Genomic DNA, 20,264 nt, shown 5'->3' with positions numbered 1-20,264 from the left:
AAGAGAAGGTGACCAAACCTCCAAAAGGAAGACATCATAGGAGGGACAGAAGTGGAAGTGATCTGAGAAGGTCAAGACAAGGCTCCGAAGAAGAGCAACATGGATATTTTGAGGACAAATGTTATTTTCCCTTTTGCTCTGTGCCAAAGAAACCCCACAAGATGTTAAGAGAGAATCATGGAACAGTTTGGGTTGGAAGGGATCTTAAATATCACCCAGTTCCAACACCCCTGCCATGGGCAGGGACACCTCCCACTAGACCAGGCTGCTCAAAGACTCATCCAACTTGGTTTGGGATGGTTTGCGAGGTTGGAGATGGGCTGGACTGTGAGACAATGCTCATCTGGCCATCGCTCAGACCAGCAGACTTAAAGACAAGGGTGACCCAGAGACTGGACCAACAAAGTATGGGACTGAGTGATCGCCGTAGAGCACTCGAGGTCAGCATTTTGACTCCTGCCACTGCTATACCTTTCCCACCAAAGTCTGTCACAGCCTTATCCAGACCTTTTTGCCCATGTTTTCATAGTGTCCTTTACTCAGCATCCAAAGCCACGTGACTGCAGTCTTGTTTGTAGGAAGCCTGAGCTGCGCACTTGAAGAAAGGCTGGTCTTCAGGATAAGATCCCTCCATCTCTCCTCTTGGAAAGGCAAGGAAGCAAACCTCTTCCTGGCAGTCAATGACCTACATTCTCTTCAAGGAACTCCTGGAGTGCAAGATTACTTTCTATCATTTTTCACTTGCCTACAAAACCGAGTTAAATCACCATTAAGGATGGGGCTTCAGGTGCCAACAGTGCAGGTTTCCAAGCCAGCTGTGCCTTTGAAAAGCAAATGGACCAGCATTAACCTCTCCAACACTACAACTGCAGTATCCTTGAAGTGCTGACCCCATACATCTCAACACAGTTCCTACAGGCACACAAGAAATGCAAACAGTCTCGAAGTAAAATAGGACAACTCATTAACCCAAAGTGCCAGCAACACCTCTTAATACTTTGAACAAAGGAAAAGAATCACAGAATCATGGAATAGTTTGGGTTGAAAGAGATCTCAAAGCTCATCCAGTTCCATGCTCTGCCCTGGGCAGGGACACCTCCCACTGGATCAGGGGCTCCAAGCCCCATCCAACCTGGCCTTCAACTTCTCTGGGGATGGGGCAGCCACCTTTGCTCTGGGCAACCTGGGCCTCCCCACCCTCATTGTGAAGCATTTCTTCCTAATGACTAATCTAAATCTTCCCTCTTCCAATTTAAAGCAAATCCTTCTCCTTCTGTCACTCGAGGCCCTTGAAAAAAGTCCCTCCCCAGCTTCCCTGGAGCCCCTTTCAGTCCTGGAAGTCACTCTAAGGTCTCCCTACAGCCTTCTCTACTCCAGGCTGAACAACCCCAACTCTCTCAGCCTGGCCTTGTACAGGAGGTGCTCCAGCCCTTTGGGTCATCTCCATGGCTGCAATGGAAGTTCAACATGTTCTGCTCTGAAGGAAGAGTTTTTGCTGGAGTACCTCATATTGCACTGTGGGATTCTGCTACAAACTCTGTAGACTGTGGGGTTGGCAGAACCGGTGGAGACTTTGCACTTCAGACCCATCAGAACAGATTGTTGCCCCGATGCAGAACTATTTTCCAGCCTAGAGGACAATCTTCAGCTAGAATGTTTTTCTTCCATAAAGACCAGGAAAGACAGCAATGGCCTCATTTCTGATCCATCACATATGCATTCATTCTGCATGCCGTTACACCAGGACACGTGAAGTCCGAGCTTGTTTCTGTAAAGAAGACAGCCTGCAAACTGATCATGTTGAATGGAAAATGGCAATTCAATAGCAGGAGGAATTTGAAGATTCCGGCTTCTGCTCTTATCCCAAACTCAAAAAACCACAACTGAACCCAGGCAGTCGCTGTAGAATGAGAAGATGGTTAAAAAAGCTTCACATAAAGTGAAATATTTTGCATTCCTGAATAAAACAGAATTGTTCAGAAACCAAGGTGTTTGGATGCCATCAGGGTTGTCCAGTCTGGCTGCTCTGCCCTCAGGGTGCCTGGGCAGGGTGACCTGGTGGTCCTGTCCGAAGAAAGGATGCTGATGCACCCGTAAGCGCCTCTGGGAGCGGAAAATAAGCCCCAAGCCAAAAATAAGCCCCAAGGAAATGCGGCTGTTTGAGCTGCCATGGCACAGAGCTTCTTTTGTTTCAGTTTTCCAGATGGATTCCCCTCAGCAGCTCTTGCAGAGGATCCGTGCGAGTTGGCAGTCCTGGGCGATGACTTCTCAGCGGGTTGGGACGTTCCCTGGGAACATGGTGGCATTTCATCCAGTGCTGCTAGAGCCACGGGGAGGATCTGCCTGCCAGGACATGGGGCTAGATTTGCTAGGACAACTCCTGCAGCTGTCCACGCTGTGGAAACTGCACCCTGCAGACAATGACACAGCATCTCCCAACAAACCTTTTCCATTTCAGAGGGCTGGAGCACCTCCCATCCGAGGACAGGCTGAAAGAGTTGGGCTTGTTCAGCCTGGAGAAGAGAAGGCTCTGAGTAGATCTTATAGCAATCTTCCAGTACCTGAAGGGGCTCCAAGAAAGCTGGAGAGGGACTGTTTACAAAGGCTTGTAGCGACAGGATGAAGGGCAATGGGTATAAACTGGAGCAGGGCAGATTTAGGCTTGACACGAGGAAGAATTTCTTCACAAGTTGCCCAGGGAAGTGGTGGCTGCCGCATCACTGGAGGGGTTCAAGGCCAGGTTGGATGGGGCCTTGGGCAGCCTGGTCTGGTGGAAGGTGTCCTTGCCCATGGCAGGGGCTTGTAACTAGATGATCTTTGAGGTCCCTTCCAACCCAAACTATTCCATGATTCTATGATCTAATCCATACTGGTTCCCATCTGTGAGGAACAACTGTTCAGGTAGCCTTCACCAGGCTTTCCATTATTCTTACGCTGCTTTTCATCTTATTACATTACGCCCCACTCCCATTTCTCTTCCTCTCCAAGTTCACCTCCCCTCCAATAAGCTCCTTTTCCTGGTGCATCATTTAGGACATCAAACACCAGGCTATATTTAGTGAGGACACCACTGCTGTGGCTGATCCCTTAGTGTTTTCTCTGTCATTTTTTCTGCCCTTCTACTGAAACTAAACATTTTTAACCTCTGCTGCGCTCTGATGTCTTTGTTGAAGTGTCCTTGATAACCACCAGCTCTTCTACTGCAAGGTTGTAACTAATTCAGAGCCCAGTGTATGCAAGAAATTTAAATTATTTCTTTACATGCGCCACCTCATCTTTCTTCATGACTTTCTTCTGTCTTTGAAGCAATTCCCTGGTTCTGCTTGGTCCTCCCAGAGTTCTCAAATCATAGAATTGCTTGATTGGAAAAGACCTTGGAGATCATCCAGTCCAGCCATACCTATTCACTACTAAACCAGATCCCTGAGCACCTCATCTACAAGTCCTCCAAACACTTCCAGGGACAGGGACTCCACCACTGCCCTGTGCAGCCTCTGCCAGTGCCCGAGAACCTTTCCCATGAAGAAATTGTTCCTTATATTCAATCTAAACCTCCCCAGGTGCAACTTGAGGCCATTTCCTCTCATCCTATTGCCTGTTACTTCAGAGAAGAGACCAACACCCACCTCACCATAACCTCCTTTCAGGGAGTTGAAGACAGTGATAAGGTCTCCATAAAGAAGGAATCTCAAAGAATCCTCAGTGAAAAGAGGCAGGCATTGCCCAGGGCTGGCAGCAGGAACCCCACATGCTACACTCTACCAAGTCCCACCTATTGTCCATCTTAACACGGATGCTTGGTCTCCGACAGGAGACATTTGATACCTACCGACTGTGAGTCTTTTGTCCGTGTGCAGCAAAGGAAAACTTTAAGTCGGCGTGTCCAGCTGCTGGCTTGCCCCTCTTCCAGGCGGTGTCTGTAAATAAAAGGTCAAGTACGTGTGTGAGGACAGGCAGGAAAACACGACTACAATTACCAGGATCCAATCAAAGCCACGCAGCCCACACTATTCCTGCTAAAATGCAAGCTAAACCATGTTCTTATGTTTACCTGCTCCAGTAAAGACAAGGAACACGACATCTCAGTTTATAGGATAGGAAGGTAAATTACCCAGTTGTTTTGGCCAGGATTGAGCCTCTATTTACACACATGGTGACCTGCTGAAATGGAATCATCATAGAATGGTTTGAGTTCGAAGGGAACCCAAACCAGGTCATCTGGTCGAAATGCCCTGCAATAGGGACAACTTTAACCAGATCAGATTGCTCAGAGCTCCATCCAACCTGACCTTATATGTTTCCAGGGATGGGACCTTCTCTTTCCCCCTGGCCAACTTGTGCCACTGCCTCAACACCCTCAGCATAACAAATTTCCTCCTTATATCCAGTCTAAATCTCCCCTCCATTAGTTCATTGTCCTGTCACAACAGGCCCTGCCAAAAAGTCTGACCCATCTTTCCTACAGAACCCAATGGATCACCATAAAGAACCTGCTATTCTATGTATCTGCTGGAAGCAAGAGGTTCAAGAAGACCAGATGGAAGGATGGCAACTCAGCAGCTGGATCACACGTTAGGATGTGCTACCACTCAGAAGGAAAATTATGACTCCAGGCGAGGGCTAGGGAATAGTACAAAAGACCCTGAGCTCTCAGTACAGGAGGAGGTGCGCAGTCTTTACCAATAAATGGCTTATTTGGAAAAATACATTAATTAAACATAATACAGACTCTGAACTGAAACACCATGAACACTTATATTCAAGTGTTGGGTGTAATGAATGAAAGAAAGGAAAGAAACAGAGCATGGTTTGGTTCAGAAGGGACCTCAAAGCCCATCCAGTCCCACCCCCTGCCATGGGCAGGGACACCTCCCACTGGATCAGGGGCTCCAAGCCCCATCCAACCTGGTCTTCAACACCTCTGGGATGGGGCAGCCACCACTTCCCTGGGCAACCTTGTCCAGGGCCTCCCCACCCTTATCGTGACGAATTTCTTCCTAATGTCTAATTTAAATCTTCCCCCTTCCAATTTAAAGCCATTATGCCTCATTGTATCACTCCAGGCTCTTGAAAAAAATCCCTCCCCAGCTTTCCTGGAGCCCTTTTCAGTCCTGGAAGCTGCTCTAAGGTCTCCCTGCAGCCTTCTCTTCTCCAGGCTGAACAATCCCAACTGTTTCAGCCTGGTCTCAGATAGGAGGTGCTCCAGCCCTTGGATCATCTATCTCCGTGGCCTCCTCTGCACTCACTCCAACAGCTCCACATCCTCCCTGTGCTGAGGACTCCAGAGCTGGACACAGGCTCCAGGTGGGTCTCACAGAGCGGAGCCAAGAGGCAGAATCCCCTCCCTCCCTGCTGGTCCCACTGCTCTGGATGCAGCCCAGGACACAGTTCGTTTCTGGGATGCGAGCGTATGCTGCCAGCTCATATCAATAGCCCCTTCTGATACACAGCAGCAACTCGACCTTTGTGTTCCGCTTAACCTGAGCTGTATTTCCTCTGTCTTAACTCATGAAACAACTTGATTGGTTTGGCACATCACGGAGACCGCTAACTCGGCCTCCTTATTCTCCGCTGTAGCTGTCAGATTCCCTTACACCGTGGTTTTCTTTTACCAGTGGCATCGTGACGTGCGGGGGCTTTTATGTTCGTGCAGAACTAAGAAAATAAACCAACACAACAAAAGGCTCAGCTAATTGCACTGAGGCTTTTCTAAGAAACTTCCTTTACAGCTCGTAGGAAACATTGCCGTTCTATGATTTATCACTGTAGAACGAGGGGTTTCAACACAAATGACCGGCTCGCAGCATCCTACAGGATCCCAGTCCAGAAACAGGCAGAGGATTTCATAACGTATCCTCTGGAAAGGATTGCTTTAAGCTAGTGGTAATTTCAAAGCCATGTACTTTGAAAACAACTGTTTTGGTAGTGAATACACCGTGACATTTCATGTTTCCCTTTCATATCATAGCCCACAGCATTTTGCTTGTTAACATCTGTTAACACTCCCGTTTGCAGTGGAATTCTGCAAACAGCAGGCACGAGCTCTCCAAAAATCTTACAGACCCAGAAGAACAAATGTGGCCATGGCTCAAGGGATAAAAACCTTCATTCAGCTGTTCAGGACCTGCAAACTTCTCACAGGGGAGATCACTTTGAGGTTTGTTTTGACTTACTTTTAAGTTCTTTAGCAAAAAAAGGTCACAATCTGTGGGACTAAAACCAACCGATTGAGCCAAACAGCTTTGGTGCAGTGGGGGGTATGAGATCCACAGCACTGACAGAGCTTTCCATCCCGACCACCCTGGGAATGTCCTGATCGCAACACAGCGATCGCATATGTTGGGTTAACGGGGAACTAACTCTGAATATTCACAGAATCACCGAATGGTCTGGGTGGGAAGGGACCTCAAAGCCCATCCAGCTCCATCTCTAAGGACACCCCCCATGGGATCAGGGCCTCCAAGCCCCATCCAACCTGGCCTTCAACACCTCCAGGGATGGGGCAGCCACCACTGCTCTGGGCAACCTGGGACAGGGCCTCCCCACCCTCACAGCAAAACATTTCTCCCCAAGATCTCATCTCAATCTCACCTCTTTCAGCTCAAAACTGTCCCCCCTCATTCTCTCCCTGCCCTCCTTGATCAAGAGGCCCTTCAGCTTTCCTGGAGCCCCTTTCAGTCCTGGAAGCTTCTCTACGGTCTCCACGCAGCCTTCTCTTCTCCAGGCTCAACAACCCCAACCCTCTCAGCCTGGCCTCGGACAGGAGGTGCTCCAGCCCTCGCATCATCTCCGTGGCCTCCTCTGTACTAGCTCCAACAGCTCCATGTCCTCCTTGCGCTGAGGACTCCAGAACTGGGCACAGGGGTGCAGGTGGGTCTCACAGAGCGGAACAGAGGGGCAGAATCCCCTCCCTCCCTGCTGGTCCCACTGCTCTGGATGCAGCCCAGGACATGGGTGGTTTCTGGGCTGCGAGCGCACGTTGCTGGCTCACGTTGAGCTTCTCCTCCCCCAGCACCCCAAGCCCTCCTCCTTAGGGCTGCTTCCAATCTATTCTCCACTCAGCCTGTAATTGTGCTTTTTAACTTAACAACGATCTTATTTCCAGGCACTGGGAAGAGCACACACTCGAAACACCCTCTCGAATGCACATTCCCAATGAGAAATGCTAAATTTGTGAAGTATTTTTTAAAAGCCTTATTTTTTAGCATTCAAACCCCAACGCCCTCAAGCCCTACAAAGCCACATTCCTCGCTGGCAGTTACAGATGTCAAGTCTGCGTAAGGAAACAAAGCCTGTTTGTGTTGTCCTGCTACTGGAAAGCCATGCCTGAAAAATGCCTTGCTTGGTGAAAAAAAAAAGCAATGAAATCCTCACCCGTGTAGCTCAAAGAGGCAATCAATTCTTAATTAAAAGACCTGACTGTCAATACAAAAAAAAAAATCACTTCTTGGCCAAAGACCAAGGAGACAAGAAACCTCACAGGCCAAAAGGTCGGATTGTGAAGGCAAAAGTAAAGGAGGAAATGGGCTTTGGAAGAAGATTCTGCCCCAACCTAAGCAAAACCTAAGCACTGCCTCACTGTTAGCAGACAAACACTGCTACTGGATGGACAAACAAGCTGTTGTGGTCAGCACTGTGGCTCCAGGGGCTTGTAAGGATTCACAAATCTAGTGACTATTGCACAGTCCAGCCAAGTCACTTCACCTCCTTTGGATGCAGATGCCCCCACACAGCACCTGATCGTCTGATTTCCCAAATCACCCTCAGCAGCAAAGGGAAGCAACACTTGGAGCTGAACGCTCCCAGCGGCGAGGCAAGGAGAACATCAAGGACCACAAAAAGCAGGGTGCCATTCCAGCAATGCTGCTTTACCGCAGGTTGTACGTCCTCAGGTTGCGCTGTCTCCGCTTCGTGGCGCGTAGTTTAACAAAAGTGCGGCCTGTCGGGTCGAAGACACACAGGACGGTGATACAGACACTGAGGATGACGACCCAGTTGCAAACCACCATCCCTGCAAAGAAAGAATCATAGAATTCCTAGGTTGGAAAAGACCTTTGAGATCATCAAGTCCAACCGTACCTGTCCACTACTAAATCACATCCCTAAGCAGTTCATCTACCTGTCTTTTAAACACCTCCCTGAGCAGCCTCTGCCAGTGCCTGAGAACCCTTTCAGTGAAGAAGTTTTTCCTGATGTCCAATCTGAACCTGCCCTGGTGCAACTGGAGGCCTTTTCCTCTCATCCTATCACTTGGGTGAAAAGCCCAGCACCCACCTGACCACAACCTGTTTTCAGGTAGTTGTAGACAGTGAGGAGGTCTCCCCTCAGCCTCCTCTTCTCTAGGCTAAACAACCCCAGGTCCCTCAGCTGCTCCTGGTTAGACTTGTTCTCCAAGAAGAGGAGCCTGGTGCTTTGCAGGTACATCTGGGCAGCATCGCTTCTTACTTTTTGCCTCGTGTATCGGACCCACCTCTCTGTTGCCACAGGGCTGATAAAACCCAAATACTCTCACAGCCAGCTGCAGGAGGAGGAAATCCTCTGGCAAGACTTCCAAAGTCCAGCAAAGTTTGCCAGCTGGTTTTGGAGGTTGCCCATGCATTAGGCTGTTAAATATTCCCTATCTAGGGGACTGCAACATTAGCGTCACTCTTGCCAGGAGACGGGCTGAGAGAGAAAAGGAGTTCCAGAAAAACAGTAAAGTCATTTTGAACTGAAGAAGGAGAATGAGGTCTCAGAGTCCCCAGCCAGCCCCTTTCCCAGGAACACGAATACTTGCCTCAGTGCAGACAGCACAAACAAATGAATAGAGCAACTGTTCCGAGCAATAACGTCCCAGGGAAACAAGCACCGCATTTAGAGCTACAATCCACTTCCAACAGTCAGTCCCCACATGCAGGAATGAATTAGCTCTCCAAGGCGAGAGGATGTTTGTGTGTGTACACCGGAATGACCACCGACCACACGCCAAATACATACCCAGAGTGACACTCTTTGCCGTGATATCATTGCAGGAGCTGTAGTACTGCGTTAGCCAAACGATGCCCACGATAGCATACACAAACTCGATCACCAGGATAGCTGGAACACAAGGAAAACAGTGGATAGTGGCAGCACCTCTGTGGTGGTTAACAACTGCCTCTCCCCAACTTCTGGAGAGGAAACCCAAAGACAGGTTCTTTAACAGAAATGATGGCAGGACTGAGCCCCAGTGTTTTGGAAGGTGATAGTCAAGAAAATAAATCAATATGTGATGTGTCCTTAGCCCTAACTACTCCTAAGTGACATGGAGATGTGAGTGCCCTTGGCTGGGTCAGAGCTGGGAATCAACCAGCTGTACCCTCCACTCACAAAGGTGGAAAGACTCCCTTAGATAACAGGAACCACCGTGTAACAGTTCCTGGGTTGTAACCACCTTGGACAGCTGGCCTGAGTCAAAGACACAAAATAAATAGTAGCCTGTAGCCAGGATTAATCCTGCTTCTGCTCTTTCTAGTCCTTCCAGTAACAGATCCCAGGACATGGACCTCTAGGAACCTTTTACTGGCTCCTCAGTTTTGCGAGTTACTATGGTAATGAACAAGAAACGGGGGACCAACAGTGGCTCCCTGAAACAAAAGAGTCAGGAAAAGCTGCTCTGAGGTGCTCATCCTCTAATCTTCTCTACACATTACAATCCCAAAGGACTGACAGGACAAGTATGGAGAGGTAAGAACAGATACAGAGAGGCTAAACAGCTTCCTGCAAGCCTTTGGTGGTGCAGAGAGTGAAACCTCACTCCAGCCTAGCCAACCCTAACCATCCACTCTCCTTATCTACGTGTTAGCATGGTATCTTTAATGCCTTGCTACAAACTTTCATTATCCCAGACAGACCAGTTCCAAGGCCAAGGAACGAGGGCTAGACCTGGCTCCAGTCAGCACAGCCTGAGCTAAACTCTGCCTCCCTTGACTTCTCTCCCCTCTGGGATTAGCGGCTGCAGGACAGGAGCAGCAGCAGCGTGACTGAGACTTTCCTGGCTTCATATTCATTCCCTAGATTCATATGAGCTAAACAGCAAGTGCTTAAAAAGGGATGGTCACATGGACCTTGCCCACACAATGGTAACACTCTTATTTCTATCATCAGAACTGATGAAGAGTAAAAAGCCCCATGAAACAAGAACACATAAGACCCAAGATGCAGGATAAATACAGATCCTGAACACAAATATCAGTTTAAGGCAGGCAAGGAAGAAAAGGGGATAATTCTTTGGTAGGAAAATGGCTCTTTGGATTCTTCCTACCTCCCTTGCCCCATTTAGTCTGGTTTTAACACTGTGTTCCTCAAACTGTCAGGCTCTACATGCTTCCCTAGGGAGGCTGCGGTGTGTCTGGGAAACTGGAGAGAGGGATTTGTTTGCTATTCACGTTAATGATTTGCACTTAGCGCTCAAAGGTGGAAGCGTCTCCCAGACAGAGCTTAGGAGCAAGGTTACCCGTACTTTAGCGAATTAAAATGATCCAGCAAAACCAGAGATGCAAAAACATGAGATCCTTTGTATGGAATGGGCTCAACTCGGCATCTCCAAAAGATTTTTCTCTTAAAATCTTCACCCAGCACAGAAAAATTTGACCAAGTTTCTGTGCTCGGAAGACAACAGAACAGAGGAGGAAAGACAAGCTAAAAGGGAAGCCCCAAATGAGAAACCAAGGCAAAAGCTCTTTTCTGATCTAATTCTTGGTGGGTGAGACAGGAAATGTGTTTTGGAAGGAAATATGAACGCTAAGAAAGGGGATGCATCCAGTGAACAGGTGGGAAGCCGATTTATCTCCTGGTGCCTGGAGGTGGAGTGTCAAAGTGCAGGGTGCAGGATGGAGAGATGCATCATGTGGGAGCTAAGAGGTCCAGCGTGCGTCTCAAGGCAGGTGGGTGGAGATTTAAGTGTCTGTATGACAGGCAAGGACACGCACACGCCTCGGGGTCAGAACTACCACGATTGACACACGTATTCCTGTATCAGAGGGAAATGTGGGGAAAAGAAGGTGGGGGAGAGGTGTAGATGCATCTCACTGTGGCAGATCTGTGTCGCGAGACAGAAGGGGAGCATATTTTGTTAGAGGAAAAGGATGTACCTGCATGGCAATGAGGATGGCAAGGGAAAGGTTTGCTAGAAAGATATTTGGGGCATCTCATGAGAGTCTTACAGCACTGACAGGGTGCAGTACGTGTGATGGATTTGGATACGTATCACATACAAGTGGCCATCTGGATGTCTTTCAGAAGCTGTGTGTTTGTCAGGGTGTGGGGAGAGAAGTCTTCTGCACTAGCAGATGGCAGTGTGGAGGCTGAGTCATTAGGAGGCCTCAGGCCGCTGCCTCTTACCCAGTCTGACATAGAGCACATACTGCATCGAGTCCCGGGGCTCTGTGTACAGGATGCTGCCTCGCATGCTGAGCCAGATGATTGCCACCTCTGCGATCATACAACTGAGCAGGATGCCCAGGTAGCCTCTGCCGTGGTCCACCAGGTTAAGCGAGCAGGTCTCGTTGGGGTTGTACACCAGCCCAAAGAGCACCACAGAGAGGATCACAAACCTGCCAGTCACAAACCAGCTCGTTACCAGCAGGAAAGCCACAAAAAGCTGTACGCGATAGCCCACACCTGCTCTCCTCACAAAGCTACCGAGGATCCTCTGTATCATAGAATCATAGAATAGTTTGGGTTGGAAGTGACCTTAAAGATCATCCAGTTCCAACCTCCCTGCCATGGGCAGGGACATCTCCCACTGCAGATCAGGTTGCTCCAAGCCCCATCCAACCTGGCCTTGAACACCTCCAGGGATGGGGCAGCCACCACTGGTCTCGGCAACCTGTGCTACTGCCTCACCACCCTCATCGTGAAGACATTCCTCTTATGTCTAGTCTAAATCTAATCTTTAGATCTCTATATCTGAGATCTAAACCTCCTCTCCAGTTTATACCCATTGCTCCTCGTTCTATCACTACAAACCTTTGTAAAAAGTCCCTCCCAGCTTTCTTGTAGCCCCTTCAGGAACTGGGACTGTGTCCCACAGCTACTTAGCATTAACATTAAATTTGGGCTGGAAATCTCCTCCCCACAAGCCATCCAGCGGTCCTGCTGCCCAGGTCAGAACAATATGATCTATGGCATGGGATCTGCCACTCCAATTATTTCTCCTGAGCCCCTGTACAGAAACACAGCCCCAAACTCCAGTGGACAACCTCACGTAGCACAGGAGGATGCAGGGAGCTCTGGTCAGGCTCCTTTATTTGGAACTACAACCAAAACTTGGAACTTATCCAAAGAACCAGGAGCTGGAATTAGAACCATAGAATGGTTTGGGCTGGAAGGGACCTTAAAGATTATGCAGTTCCAACCTCCCTGCCATGGGCAGGGACATTGGTGTCTGTTAGAAGTAGTAGCAGTACAAATACATTGGTGTCTGTCAGAAATGCCCCAAACAAACCTTCCAGCCGCGTTCACAAGAGCAGGAAGAATTACAGCTGTGAGGAACAGGAGGAGCAGAAAGAATTCATGGGAGAATTCCAACCACCATTCTCCCTTTCCCACTTACCAGGTGGTATGCAGGAGGAAGAGGAAGACTGCTGGCAAAACCAGGTCATCGCTGCCTACAGACCAGCGACGGCGGAATACGACAATCCCTGGCATGGCTAGTGGGTCTGAGGAAGTTCAGCAGGCACAACACTCACCTCCTGGAAAAGAAGAGAAGCAAAGATGCTGCTGACCCTCTCCAAGACCCTCAAGAGAGCTCCACACAAGGACTGCACCGCAGAGCTCTCCTGTTTTGCGCTGAAGATGGCAGAGCTTCTTCCTTCCAGCACCAGGGGGCACGGCACACTTGAGAAGAAGCAGGAATGCACAGTTTAAAGAGTGTGAAGTATTAGGTGTTGCAGGTGTGTAACTCGCTGAAGGTAATCACCACTCACCCAGCTTCACTTCACGAGATTACTTGGAATCCTGTTAGGGCTGCATGGTGGTAAGCCGTCGCTCTGGGGTGTTCTGGACAGGTTACACTGGTCCTATCACGATGTTCTTCACCTGCTGCCTGCCTCTTTCCTTGTTGTCCAACGCTTCCCTCCTGCCCTTGGCTCAGCAAGCCAAAATACCCATTAGCAGCTAGCAGGAGCATTTGGGAAAGCTATCGACTGGCTCCAACAGCCAGCACTTAGAGCCGAGGGAACACGCTCGGAGGAGAGCTCTCACTCCACCATCACTCCCACAGAAGCACCCCGCCAGCTCCACACCTACTTTGTGTTCACGCTGGCCCTGCCAGGCACCAACACTTAAAAGGTCGAAGATTGAGGAGCTGGCTGTTTCTCCTCACATTTTGTTTGTATTCCTATTTTTAAAGCTTCACAAATCCTTTATAAAAAGAAACAGCACTGGTATACATCACGAGACTCCGCAGGGCTGTCCAGACACCTCCTCCCAGCACAGCTCTCCCACACCATTTCAGTTCTGCTCCACACACTCCAGCCTGCTCCAGTCCAAGTCCACCGCACCAGAGCCACTTGGTCCATTCCGACAGTACACCCTCCCTCCCTCCCTCCCTCTCTTCTGCATTTCTTGTGCAATACAACTCAACTGCGACCCCAAACCATGACTCCTGCTTGGTTTTGCCAACCTATGGTTTCTGAGATCATGTCTATGTGCTCTGCCTGCAGTCAGCGATCATCTCCTGGCTGCACCAGTCACTCCTGTCCCTCTCTTCTGTGCCACAAACCCTAACACACTTCCCACCTCCACCCTCTGCACTACCACAGCCTGGAAGACACCACATGTTGGCCTGTTTCCTGCAGCCCCTTTCAATCCCAGAAGCTGCTCTACGTTTTCCCCACAGCTTCTCTCCTCCAGGCTGAACAATCCCAACTCTCTCAGCCTGGCCTCGGACAGGAGGTGCTCCAGCCCTCGCATCATCTCTGCGCTCACTCCAACGGCTCCATGTCCTCCCTGTGCAGAGGGCTCCAGAACTGGACACAGGGTGGTCCCCTCCCTGGTGGTCCCCCTGCTCTGGATACAGCCCAGGACACGGGTGGTTTCTGGCTGTGAGCGTATGTTGCCGGCTCATGTTGAGCTCCTCCCCTAACACCTTGCACTTGGCCTTGTTGCACTTCATGAGGTTCACATGGGCCCATCTCTCTAGCCTGTCCAGGTCCCTCTGGATGGCATTCCATCCATCTGGATAGCATTCCTTCCTTTTCCTGTCCCTTTCATGCAACATGACCACATTGAAACTAATTTGAACCTTCAAAGCAACCCATGTGTTGGTTTTGTGACAGACCACAGACTGCATCCCAACACCAGATGCTGCCACGGCCTCTGGTCAGGCATAGTTATCCCATCTTTCTTATCTACTGTGACAAACATCCCAAAGCAGAGGAGTCTCCCCTCCTGCACCAACACACATGGCCACCAGACCGGACCTTCCTACCCATTCTAGTTCCACATATTGAAAGCCTACACAAAGCCTTCACGGTCTCTGGACGCTTCCAGTGCGTTACTCACTTGGATGAAGGAAACATTCCATTCCACAAACAGAACAAGTGTGGAATTCCACCACCATTTGGATTCACACTTCCTAAGCACATAAGAATCGGAGTGCTCGGTACATGGCAGCTCTGCCTTCAAACTGCTCACTCCTCTGGCCATCCAGTAACTTCTCCTTGCCTGCATTGTCCGTATGGAGCAGTTATACCCCAATATCACTAATCTCACTCAGTATATGTGGATACCCTTTCCAGCAGGGTCACTCACTCTGCTTCTGGCCACCACAGCATTTCCCAGCCAAAGCTCCAACCTCAGTTTCCAGCATCCCTTGGCTGCATCTCACCAACGCACTTTCCACAATTCTTCCACCTCCCCAGACACAAGCGGTTGAGCTATACCTGCTTCCACTGCTGGTCTAAGGGGCGTGGAATCGGCAAGAGCAGCAACCATGGAACGTGAACTCCTTATCCAACAGACAGGCATGGAGCAAAGCAGCTTGTCACTTCCCATCACATGTGAGAATGCTCATTGTGGGACTATCACTCCAAGCTGTAGGCTTCCCAGGCTCCTGGACCATCACGGGAAGAGTCCCAATTGATATTCAAGTCTGGGGCCTTGCCCCCCATTTGGAAAGAATCATAGAATCATTTGGGTTGGAAGGGACCTCAAAGATCACCCAGTTCCAACCTCCCTGCCACAGGCAGGGACACTTCCCACTGGATCAGGCTGCCCAAGGCCCCATCCAACCTGGCCTTGAACACCTCCGGGGATGGGGCAGCCACAGCTTCCCTGGGCAACCTGTGCCAGGGCCTCAACACTCTTACGGTGAAGAAATTCCTCCTTATGTCTAGTCTAAATCTGCCCCTCTCCAGTTAATACCCATTGTCCCTCATCCTATCACCACAAGCCTTTGTAAACAGTCCCTCCCCAGCTTTCTTGGAGCCCCTTCAGGTACTGGAAGATCGCTATAAGGTCTCCTTGGAGCCTTCTCTTCTCCAGGCTGAACAACCCCAACTCTCTCAGCTTGCCCTCGTATGGGAGGTGCTCCAGCCCTGCAGAAGGGAGATGATGGGAGGCTGGTGACTGGAAAGCCCACAAGAATAAAAAAGTAAAACTCTCAGTATGAGGACTCTTTGGCTTCATCCCAGGGTAGATCCCAGGAGTTGCATTTTAAGATGATGAAGATACGATCTTGGGAAGAGAGTGGAAGGTCAGAGTGCAACCAGCCCCTGAGACCACTGACCCCAAGTCTGCAACAGCAAGAATCCCTTACACAGCTGCAAAGACTGAAAAATTCCCAGCACCTTAAAACCTGAACCCCAGTAGGCGAAGCCCCAAGCTCCCAACACTGAGATGAGAGAAGCACATGCAGGCACAAGATTTGTGTGCAAGGAGTCCAGAGCCCCTGACCCTCGGATAACAGAAAGGTCCATGGAAGCAGAAATCTTACATGGTTTGTGGTCCAGCTGCTGCACATTCTTCTCTCCCGTGAAGGTATCTCGGGAAGAGTGCATATCCCCGGAGAGAGGCATCATCCGTGAAGGAGGAAACAGCAAACTCTGCTTGCAGCCATTGAAAATCCCACCCAGCAAAGGGAAGGACAGCGTGGTGACTGCCCGCCGACAGAGCCGGGCATCATCTTCAGAGCAACTCCCTCCCTTTGAGACAGCCACCTCATATATTCATCGCCGAAAGCCACCGAGCCAGGGGTCGTGACTCCCCCTTTCCACACCCCCGGCACCCTCTGGAAGGAAGTGACATCATCCCTATTCTGAGGAGATTGTATGTGAATTGTGGGAAGGAGCGAGAGCGGGTGATACTGTCAGAGATGCAGAGACACGAGAGAGGGAAAGCCCTCCGGCAGCCAGCACAGCATCACAAACCTCTCTCTCGCTGCCAAGAAGCTGGCAGGACCGGGAATGCACGGGAAGCCCCTGGGCTGCAGGAGATGGCATTGGGCATCGCTCTTGGAGCAGGGCTGGGAAAGGCTGAGGGCCACCGGCTTCTCCTCTGGCATGAAGTGAATGGGCAGGGGGTGGGAATTGGATGGGACACAAAAGGGGCACAGAAGAGGGGGCCACCCTGGTGACAGAAAGGAGAGCCTGTTCCCGAGGAGCTGCCTCTTCCCAGGCCTTTTCAGCCGTTAATTCCTTGTGACATGCTCTGGGGTATGACAGGATGTGGGGGAAGGGAGAATTAGCTGTCTGTAGTGGAAGGCTTAGAGAAAAGAGCAAGGGAGAAAAATGCTCCAGCGAGACAACGCTCCAGCTAAACTGAGGAGATTTAGCCTAATCCAACATCCCATCAGAGCTAACACTACCCTTGGAAGAAGGTATACATGTAAATACGAGCTGAATGCAGCCATGGCTGAAGGAAAGGAGCTGTGTGTCTATCTGGTACAGTAGAAGACCACCCACACCACGCCACCACCCCAGGAAAGAATCGGCTTCTCCCCACCACCCAAACCCACAGCAGGATTCGCTTCAGGCTCACAGCATCGCACCAACACCCAAGGGTCATCTGCACCCTCACGGCCCAACACAAACCCTCCCCAAAACTCCTGATCACTGGATCCAGACCTGCAGATTCGCTCAACATCCACCTCCATCACCCAAGAAGCTCCCAGTCCCTCCTCAATCTCCTGCTGTTCAGACCATCACTTGCTATTCCTGTTTAGCAGAAAATGAGAGGAAATTTGATTTCCACAACGTGGAAATTAAATCCTCCAGTGCCCATAGCTTCTTCTCACTCTGACAGCCCACTGGTCATGCCTGCATTCACAGGAGGAAGACCTGCCGGCCCAACGCACTCATCATCCACTTTCAACAAATGGTTTGGGTTGAAAGGGACCTTAAAGGTCATTAGTGACCTGCCTGGAACTTCACATGACACAGGTATTACAAAGCAATCCCATCTTGCCCCTATTTCCTATCTATCAGCACTCTCTTTCAGCTGATCTCCTCAAATTCTGCCTCAATTCCAGAGTCCTACAGTGTGATCCACCTCAAAATAATAACTGTCCAGCAGCCAGATCTTCATCTTTACCACTCAGGGCTATAGGAAGCCCAAAAGAAAGTGGATTTCATAGAATCATAAAATGGGTTGGGTTGGAAGGGACCTCAAAGCCCATTGGATCAGAGGCTTCAAGCCCCATCCAACCTGGCCTTCAACACCTCCAGGGATGGCGCAGCCATCACTGCTCTGGGCAACCTGGGCCAGGGCCTCCCCATCTTCACTGCAAAACATTTCTTCCTAAGATCTTATCTCAATCTCCCCTCCTTCAGGTCTTAGTGCTGGACATGGTTGCAGGAGTCACTAGAGGACAAAGCCCTTTGCTATTCCACAGAGAACCAGCACTGTGTACTGGTCGGCTGACGCTCCCAGTGACACGCACCTGTACTGGATGAAATGCCACCATGTTCCCATGGAACATCCCAACCCCGACCCACTAAGAAGTCATTGCCCAGGACTGCCAGCTCACACGGATCCTCTGCAAGAGCTGCTGAGGGGAATCCATCTGGAAAACTGAAACAAAAGCAGCTTTGTGCCACGGCAGCTCAAGCAGCAGCGTTTGCCTGACGGTTCTCGGTTCCTCTGCTTCTCTGTGCTCCCAGAGGTGCTTATGGGTGCATCAGTGTCCCTTCCCCAGACAACACCACAGGTCACCCTACCCAGGCACCTGGAGACGTTTGCCCTGAGGGCATAGCAGCCTGTCTGGAAAGCTCCAAGGGGATAAGAGGGACACCTCCAAAGTAAGGTCTGAGAGTCACCGAGCAGCCCAGGCAGGCACAGAACAGCATTTGAGCATCCCAGATTAACTCCATCTGATTTGGTCCTCTGGAACTGTCCCTCTGCCTCCTCACAATGCTGCACAACCTTCCTCGCCTCCTTCTGCTGACAGAACTGTGTCCCTGCTGCTCTACCTGTATTTCTTCTTTCTGTAGTTATTTCTTAGAGCTACTGAAGCTCTCTGGACTTCTTGCCAAAGTGGTTTTATGCTGAAGTGAACTAAAAAAGCTATGGCATTTTAAGGTAACCGCGTTCGTCAAATCTGGCTGACCAAAAATTACATTCAGCTTGCTCAACCACACAGCTCCTGCCCCCTGAAACATCTGCTGGTTCATCAAATACAATCCCTTCCCCTGGAATAGCACTTGACACACAGGGTTCCGGCCCCATCAAGTCACCCCTACCTGAACCTCACATCCTTGCTTTTCTCCTAAGGACATCCCACACGGGACACAGGCTTGCTACTCCAGGTTGGGTCATGACCCTGGCAGCTGACAGAAACCTCCTGGTCCATTAAGCATGGGTTTCTATAAGCATTTACTTGTTGGATATCATCAATTAGAACTTTGATCATAGCTTCATAGAATCATAGAGAGTCCTGAGTCAGAAGGGACCCACAAGGACTATCGAGTCCAACTCCTGTCCCTGAACAGGACAACCCCAAAATCAAACTTCATCAGTCCTCACCCAGCTATTTATAAGGGCCTTAAACTGAGCTTTTTTCTGTTTCTGAGCCTGGTTCCTCACAATCTGGGAATTGTTCATAGAGTCATGGAATGGTTTGGGTTGGAAGGGACCTCAAAGCCCACCCCCTGCCATGAGCAGGGACACCTCCCACTAGGTCAGGCTGCCCAAGCCCCATCCAACCTGGCCTTGAACTCCTCCAGGGATGGGGCAGCCACGACTTCTCTTGTGCCAATGCCACACCACCCTGTTGTCCCCTTGTAGGGAGAAGCAGGGATGTGGTTTCATCCATACAAAATGTCCTGAAGCCAGCTAGGAGGCACTTGCTGGCCTGTGCCAGCACACATACCAACACATCTCTCTTCCAGCACCACTCACAGGATCCAGCATGAACAAGACTGAGATCTGTTCTGTGTTTTTCCCTGTACAATTTATCCATAAGAACCATTAGCAAGAAACAGCAGAAAAAAAGTGGTGGGATGGCTGAAAAAATATCCAGACCTCTGAAAAGTGCCTTTCCAGGGTGGGAGTATCTCAGAGTATCTTATAAAAGGGAGGAATATCTCCTCTGTTCAATACACCACATGGAACAGGAGCTCATAATGCAAGGTGGGGACAGATGACCCAGCCCCAAAGATGAGACCTTCCAAGATGGGGCTGCCTTTTACAGGTGGCAGGAGATACCCATTGCATGTGATGTCTGCAGGAACTGCAAGGAAAGCTCCTTCCCTGGGGAATGGAGATGGTACAGCAGCTGCCAGAAGGTTGTGAGAAGACTTCTAGCGTGACTGAATATGATTAAGAGAACAGATCTGTACTTTAAATAATATTAAAGTAAGATCTATGAGTGGTATTTATAGAATAATGGCATGGTTTGGGTTGGAAGGGACCTCAAAGCCCATCCAGTTCCACCCCCTGCCGTGGGCAGGGACATCTCACACTGGATCAGGGGGCTCAGAAAGCCCTATCCAACCCAGCCTTGAGCACCTCCATTTACAACCAGGCCACAGCACAGGCAGGGAATGATGGTGAAAATGAGCAGGGTCTTTAATTCAAGAGTACCAACTTCACCCTGTCTTTTAAGATTCTCCTTTGTAGTCTCCCATTTTCCAAGCAGAAGGAGATAAAACGAGCCCATGCCAGAGCCAAGAGACTGAGCCATCAGGTCTGAGAAAGGAAAGGTTCAAAGCCTCTTGTGGCTTGGCACATTTCAGATGTGTCTCCCCCAGGAGAAGGGCTCAGCACCACAATCATCTCGCTACAAGGTCATCGTTACAGAACTA

The 20,264-nt window shown here is 49.9% G+C and overlaps 1 protein-coding gene across 10 annotated transcripts in view; it reads right to left on the bottom strand.

Moving 5' to 3' along the window:
• DAGLA (diacylglycerol lipase alpha) overlaps positions 1–20,264 on the bottom strand; it is a 77,064-nt gene that overhangs the window by 28,560 nt on the left and 28,240 nt on the right. For 7 of the 10 annotated variants that reach the window (XM_054068030.1, XM_054068032.1, XM_054068036.1 and 4 more), the window contains exons 3-7: positions 12,575–12,713; positions 11,362–11,573; positions 8,977–9,078; positions 7,873–8,011; positions 3,830–3,917 (exon numbers count right to left, since the gene is read on the bottom strand). In XM_054068030.1, coding sequence (XP_053924005.1) covers positions 3,830–3,917; positions 7,873–8,011; positions 8,977–9,078; positions 11,362–11,573; positions 12,575–12,669 — 636 coding nt within the window. In that variant the 5' untranslated portion in view covers positions 12,670–12,713. Of the gene's footprint in view, positions 1–3,829; positions 3,918–7,872; positions 8,012–8,976; positions 9,079–11,361; positions 11,574–12,574; positions 12,714–15,958; positions 16,221–20,264 lie in introns of those variants that run through there. The other 3 variants (XM_054068037.1, XM_054068039.1, XM_054068038.1) reach the window with 3 other exon arrangements.

This window comes from Cuculus canorus, chromosome 5, assembly GCF_017976375.1.
Source record: "Cuculus canorus isolate bCucCan1 chromosome 5, bCucCan1.pri, whole genome shotgun sequence".
Lineage (NCBI taxonomy): Eukaryota > Metazoa > Chordata > Aves > Cuculiformes > Cuculidae > Cuculus > Cuculus canorus.
This window is presented reverse-complemented; position numbering and strand designations above follow the sequence as displayed.